The sequence below is a fragment of the Sinocyclocheilus anshuiensis genome, unplaced genomic scaffold, assembly GCF_001515605.1.
Source record: "Sinocyclocheilus anshuiensis isolate Anshui unplaced genomic scaffold, SAMN03320099.WGS_v1.1 scaffold782, whole genome shotgun sequence".
NCBI classification, from domain to species: domain Eukaryota; kingdom Metazoa; phylum Chordata; class Actinopteri; order Cypriniformes; family Cyprinidae; genus Sinocyclocheilus; species Sinocyclocheilus anshuiensis.
The window spans coordinates 2,560,359-2,567,552 of NW_015546111.1; the positions used below are offsets into that span (position 1 = coordinate 2,560,359).

General features: G+C 45.2%; 1 protein-coding gene across 1 annotated transcript in view; it reads left to right on the forward strand.

Annotated features, from left to right (window-relative positions):
- LOC107700675 (protein MMS22-like) overlaps nucleotides 1–7,194 on the forward strand; it is a 24,269-nt gene that overhangs the window by 13,413 nt on the left and 3,662 nt on the right. The window contains exons 15-20 of the mRNA XM_016502410.1: nucleotides 4,209–4,396; nucleotides 4,487–4,637; nucleotides 4,716–4,846; nucleotides 5,714–5,853; nucleotides 5,949–6,105; nucleotides 6,272–6,441. Coding sequence (XP_016357896.1) covers nucleotides 4,209–4,396; nucleotides 4,487–4,637; nucleotides 4,716–4,846; nucleotides 5,714–5,853; nucleotides 5,949–6,105; nucleotides 6,272–6,441 — 937 coding nt within the window. The remainder of the gene's footprint in view (nucleotides 1–4,208; nucleotides 4,397–4,486; nucleotides 4,638–4,715; nucleotides 4,847–5,713; nucleotides 5,854–5,948; nucleotides 6,106–6,271; nucleotides 6,442–7,194) is intronic.

Sequence of the window (7,194 nt, forward strand, 5' to 3'; positions counted from 1 at the left end):
TGCCCACAGCCCTGAAGCCGGCATGCCCTCGCACACTGCTCCCCATCCGCGAGTCGACGCGTCCGTCGTGACCACGACACGTGACGTCACCAAGCCCAGGGGAACCCCCCGGCTGATGCAGCCGCGGGAGACTGCGATGTGCAAACGGTCCGAAGTCCACGCCGTCCAAGGGACTCGAGATTTCAGCCATAACTGCAGCGGGCACATGTGTAGTAAACCCAGATGACATACCGCTGATGCCGCTGCCATGAGTCCCTGCAGCCTCTAAAATTCCTTCAAGTGAACAGAGCTGCCCAGTCTGAAATGGCACCGGGAAGACAAAGTGGCCGCCAAGTGCTCCCGAGAGAGACGAGCGCGCATCTCCACCGAGTCGAAGCACACTCTCAGATACGTTATAGACTGACTCGGGGCGAGAATGCTCTTACGCACATTCACACATAGCCCCAAGAACTCCAAGTGACGAAGCAGTTTGTCTATTATGGCTGGCTATAGTGTGTCCTGTGACTGAGCTAAGATCATCCAGTCATCCAAATAAGTGAGAACGCACATCCCGCTCGCTCTGAGGGGGGCGAGAGCTACGTCCATGCACTTTGAGAAAGTGCACGGGGCCAAAGCCAGCCCAAACGGGAGAACAGAGTACTGGTACGCTGTGCCCTCGAAAGCAAATCTCAGAAAGCGTCTGTGATGCGGTGCTATTTGAATGTGAAAGTACGCGTCCTTTAAATTCACGGACTCAAGCGGTCCCCGGGGCAAATTCGCACCAGAATCTGTTTCAGCTTTATCATCCTGAGCGTACGCTTGCAGAGCGCTCTGTTGATGGGCCTGAGATCTAGAATCGGGTGGAGTCCTCCATCTGTCTTGGGCACCACAAAATTGAGGCTGAATTGAAGGGCGTACCCACACTCTATCACACCGAGTAACCAGAGCGAGATTCCCGGAATAGTTTTCCACGCGATCAGGAACTGACATAGCAGCTTTAGCGGCTTGGTCGTAGGATGCGCCGGCGAGTGCTGCGCGGCTATAACCTGTGTGGGCAGCGGCTCTGCACCGCTGTGAGGCGGGGCGAGTGGCGCTACATTGACTGAGTGAGGAGGAGAGAGCTCTTTTGTGCAAATGTATGCATTTTTTAATGATCACACACTCATCAAACACAAATTTGAACAATTTTGAGACAGCTTGGGGGCTGGGCCGATCGCGTACGCTTCCCTCCACTCCGCGCCTCGGCATAACGTGCCTCATAGCTTTGCATGGCGTTTTAACCAGTGTGGGCGGCGGCATCTGCGCCTGTCACTACAGACTGTGAATGGCTATACGACCTAGTTGAACACCACTTCGTAGGGGCGTGAACAACTGACGTAATAGTCCAGCGAAATCTGGAAGGCTGATAGGACACGCGCCGGGGCATCGTGACTCCTCGCCTGTGCATGCTTTTCCACGCAGCGGCATTCGCGCGCTTTTTTCGCACGGGCATCAGGTGACTCCTCACCTTAGCTTGCTTTTCTGCGAATCAGGTGACTCACTGTCGCTCTGAGGCGGGGGCCGCTTTACTGCTGGTGAGTGGGTAAGCGACTGAAGCGCTTGTCGCCGCACTGAAGCGGGGGCTGCAAATGTCATACTCACCTGAACGCTGCAGAGGAGCGGCAATCCAGGCACCGCCCTCTGATGAGCGAACCTAAATTGTGAGCTGTAAATAGTTTATAAGCCATATTCTTAGGTTGTTCAGCAAAGTGAAGGAGAAGATTCTGACGTAATTGTCACGTGCACCGCATTTTATACTGCCTCTCGAGCGTGCCAGTATTTGCATGCGATTTGCATACTTCGCAACAATTGGCCAGTCATTTGGACTGGCTTGAGCCAATAGGACTTCAGGAAAGGTTGGAAGGGAAGGTGTTCCCATAACGGAGAAATGTCTCCGTGATGTCTCCTGAAAGCTCGAGAGGGAACTTTGATTTGGATTTCATGGAGTCTGTCCCCACTCTAGTATGCCTACTTACTATTTTGAAAGGCATATTAGCTGATACTACAACACATGCATGGTCAGAAATAAGCAGCATTGCTTAATGTCACAGTGAAGGACATGCTCCTCCATCAACGGGGTGTGTGTTGAGCGATACTGAGATATCAGAGCTTACGCACTGTGTCAGATGGCGTGCTCATGATGCTTATCTGAGTGTGTGATTCCGTGTGTCAGTTTACACGAGGGTGCCTGGCGTGATCGTGCAAGTCGGTGTGTATGTTCCAGAGGTGTGTGTTCAAAATCTGTGCTGCAGTCCGGGGAAGAGATTAAACGAGTGTTCAGATGGTACGGGGTGTGTGCGTGTAAGACGCTGCAGTGAGGGGATTAAGTGGGGTCTCTGATGATGTCTTGTACAATGAGGGTTGATGGGTGTGAAAGGCCTATTCCACTGTGGTAACGAAGCTAATGAATTCACTCTCTAATCGATTGTCTCAGCTCTCCATGGATTAGATGCAACCTTGCTGGAACGCGCGAAGGTGTGTATGTGCCTGCACACGTGATGCTCGCCCCGGCCCTTTCCCGGTGCTCTCACTTTCATCGCTGAGAATGACAGGACAGGAGGATCATCTCCAGTCTAAATGAGATTACAGCCCCTTCAGCTGCTTATCTGAGCTAATGCCAGCCGCTGCAGAGCCAGACTCGTGCTCTCAGCCTCCCATTCAGACCCAGCCTCACAGCTACCGCCAGGCCACGGAGGAACCACTTGCCCCACACCATCACACTCCGTCTAATCCCTCTGTCCAGAGAGATGAGGATAATTTGCAGCGAAAAGAGGGCAGAGGGGGCTGGAGATAATGCAGACATTTTTAAGATCCTTTTCATCTTTGTGGTACAAAAACAGACTCGCACTGCTATTAAGCAAGTTTTTTTGAGAAATTTGGAGAGTGGAACAAGGGGGTCAAGGCTGGATAGCACATAGTGTATGGACTTACTTGTTTTGAAAGACATACTGTATTAGCTTTTTAAAAGTAGCTATGTATTCTAATACAGTATGTCATTTTTAAATATTGTTTTAACATCGTATTTATACTAATATCTTATAGAATATTCAAAGGTTTGGGGTCAGAAATAATTTTTTTAACACATTAATAATTTTATTCAGCAAGGCCACAATAAATTGATCAAAAGTGACAGTAAAGACCTTTAAATTGTTACAAAAGATTTATATTTAAAATAAATGCTATTCTTTTTTTTCCCAGGATTCTCTGATAAATATAATATAAAATATTATATGTATTACCCTCATTTGTAAGTCACTTTGGATAAAAGCGTCTGCTAAATTATTAAATATCAATTATTTAAATATAAATGTAAATATAATCACGGTTTCCACAAAAATATTAAGCATAACAACTGTTTTCAACATATACAAGAAATGTTTCTCAAGCACCAAATCAGCATAATAGAATGATTTCCGAAGAATCATGTGACAATGAAGACTGGAGTAATGAGTAAATTGCCATCACAGGAATAAATTACATTTTAAAATATATTAAAATAGGAAGCCATTAATTAAAATTTTGATTATATTTCATAATATTACTGTTAAAAAAGTTGCCATAGATTTGATCAAATAAATGCAGCCTTGGGGAGCATAAAAACCTTCTTTCAAAAATATTGAAAACATTTGATAGTGTATTTAGAATATTTATGTAATGTATGTAACCGCTATTAATTTATTATATATGATTATTCAAGCTTTCCCCGTTTTATTGCTTCTAGAGGGATTAATTGCATAAAGTGCTCACTAACATGACAGACGAAAAACGACGAGTCTTGAAGTGTGTGCTTGGCATTAATCTGTTTCTCCATTTCTCTCTTTAGGAGAGTTCACCAGTGCTGTGGCCAGCCGTCTCACTCTATAGACTTTCCCAGTTGGGTTCCTCTCCCCAGCGTGGCTAAAGAGCGCCACCAAGCGGTGGCAGCGGCACTCTGGTCCCACTTCTTCCCCTTCCTGTGCAGCATGAGGCTTTCCCAGACACCCCCGCCACAGCTCGCGGACGCCGCAGCAGGTCAGGGAAACGGAGAAAATGAACTCTTGTTCCCTCAGGGGCTCTCTTTGCATGGCTGTCTTTTCTCTGTGGGCTCTTCTCTAAAAGAGCTGAATTGAAAGGAACTGTAGACAGACGAAAAACGACGAGTCTTGTAGTGTGTGCTTGGCATTAATCTGTTTCTCCATTTCTCTCTTTAGGAGAGTTCACCAGCGCTGTGGCCAGCCGTCTCACTCTATAGACTTTCCCAGTTGGGTTCCTCTCCCCAGCATGGCTAAAGAGCGCCACCAAGCGGTGGCAGCGGCACTCTGGTCCCACTTCTTCCCCTTCCTGTGCAGCATGAGGCTTTCCCAGACCCCCCCGCCACAGCTCGCGGACGCCGCAGCAGGTCAGGGAAACGGAGAAAATGAACTCTTGTTCCCTCAGGGGCTCTCTTTGCATGGCTGCCTTTTCTCTGTGGGCTCTGCTCTGCTATTAGGCTTCACACTGTTGGCATTAGACATGCCTGGCTCTGCCCCTCAAAACCTACAGCCCCACCCCATCCAGTCCATTATGCAGAGCTTCGGCTGGGACGAGATGCTCCACCCCCTGCTGGTAACCCACTATCTAAATCACCTGCTGCAAAATGGGTGAGTGTCTTTTCTCCATTTACACTTTCTTCTGGTGCGTAGTTGGACTGTGAGCTCAATAATGATTCTCTCTCACAGAGAGCTTGTCAGTTGGGTCAGCTCTGGGCCAGGCTCAGGTTCGGCCCAGGCTTTGTGTGTACGTGCCTGGATCCGATGTGTTCTACAACAGTACCTCCATAAAAGCCCAGATGCTCCAGATTCCAGAGCAGGTACAAAGGTCTCATCAAGTCATAACGGGCATGGTATGGCAAGTGGTTAAAGGTATAATTCACTTAAAAATGAAAATTCTGTCATCATTTACTCAACCTCATGTAGTTCTAAAACTGAATGACTGGTTATGGTTTTTGTAAAAACAACCTGATGTATTAAGAATTTAACAGTAAAAATTGTCACTATCCTGGACTTTACACTTCAGTCCCTTTCAAGGAAATTCAGTTCACTCATCGGCCATATTTGCAGTTCTTTCAGGCAGCTATTTTGGACATGCAGGACCATTGCGGTCCCAAGCGCAACTATTTCTATGAGAACTAGAGCATCTAACGGCAATCGCTCTTTTATCTAGAAGGCGGCACTTATTCAACCATACTGCAGTTTTTCCCATTCATAATAATATAAATGAACCATCTTGATGTGTATATATATATAGTCTTCAGTCTGGTAGCAGTTCTTCTAACATTTTATGACTTTTGGCAAACCAATGTGAAAGGTGCATTTCTCCCACCTATTGGACTGGAGTGTGAAGTGCTCTGTGGTGCACAGGAGAGTTAAAAAATCAGCCACCACGATTTTACTGTTAAAACTATTTAACTATCAGGGCGTTTTGCCCCAAAACTGACAGGAGCACAGCACTTTATTAAGGGCTATACACAATGTATTGCGATCAAATTCACCAAACTGGATATTCAATTAAGATTCAATTATCATTATCTACAGAAAAAAGAAAGCCATACAGGTTTGGAATGACATGTGTGTACGTAAATTATGAAATAAAATCTTTTGGTGTGAATTATTCCTTCAACCCCAGTTATTACAATCATTTTGGTGTGTCAGAGCAAGCAGCTGTATCATGTGTACAGGCAGAAATCTGGATGAACAGCTGGCCGAGTTAACCAGGCAGGTCCTCCGACTTCCAGAAGTGGAGTCTGTGCTGCAGAGAGCAGGACTACATCCTGTTGCTGCCAAAGATCCCAAACCTGCAATGGCTGTGTTCATCAGGGTACACACACACAAACCAGAAGCTCTAACATATAAGGGTAACATAGTACTCTAACGGTATCGTATTTCCAACACTGTGTGTTTGTGGATTACTAGGCTGTGGGTCAATCATACTGTGAGCTCCAGCTCCTCTCTGAGCGTTCTTCAGCGGTGTCCCGAGCACTAGAGTATGTTGGAGACATCCTCAAATACATCAAGCCTTACCTGCTAAACAAGAGCCGGGAGGGTCTACAGCTAGCATACTGGACTGTAGTTCAGTGCTTTTTGACACAGAGTACTTTATTTGTTGAATGTCATTTTTCACTTGGAAATTCATCTAAATACAAAAGTCAAATGGGCTGCGAACAGCACTTCATGTTTACTGTATACTTATGAAAGTTTTTATACTTTTATACTTATGAAAGTACATTTTGTACAAGGCTGCTTGGTCAAGCACTGGAGCTACCTGTTGGCCACCTCCAAAGCTCAGCAACTGCTCTTCCGCATTGTAGATGTGCTCTTATTGCCCCACGCTCTCCTCCAGCAGGACAGTGGCACACACACTCAAATGCTCTCAGCCCTGAAAGAAAGCCTGCCTTTGTTTCTGCAGGTTAACGCCACCAAATCCAATACACACTCTATATTCAGACTATTGGAAACATCTTTCCCTATATAATCCGTGTATCATTCGATCATTCGTTTTTTGATTTAATATTGACAGTAGAAAAATGATAAAACGGCTCATTTTTCGTTTTTTAGGTTTTTTCCAAAAAAACGAAAAACAAGAATTCAGCTTAAATTTTCGTTTTTCGTTCAGGGGTAGAAAAATTAATAAACAGCTTGAATATTCGATTTCTACACATGGGCGGGAATTAAACACCCCTTTCTGCTGATTGGTCAGCCGAAGATCAAACCGTGCCGTCATCAGTTCTTCTGCAGTATCACGCAGCAGAATAATAGTCCTCCACTGCTGCAGTTGTATTGATTCTTAACACATTTATTGCAACTACATTTCATCTTTTTTCATCAAACAAACAGGCTAATGAATAGCTCGACACAACTCATACCGGGGCAGAGTCTAGACAGTGCTTTCTTTCTTTGCATCAGCTGGCATTGCAGGGTATGATATGGCAGCTGTCATAGCCTACCCTGCTCACCCAGTAAGTCTGTTTGTTTAATTCATTAATTTGTTTCAAAATAAATGTTTTAAACACTAAGACAAAAAGGAAGGAATAATAAATTGGCTTGGGTATATATAGGCCTATAATGTTCACGCAAGAACTGTCATTTTGACTGACAACCGGAGAACAACAGATATTAAATAGCCTACTGTTAGAGTTTTATAATGTAGTCTTGTGTTTTA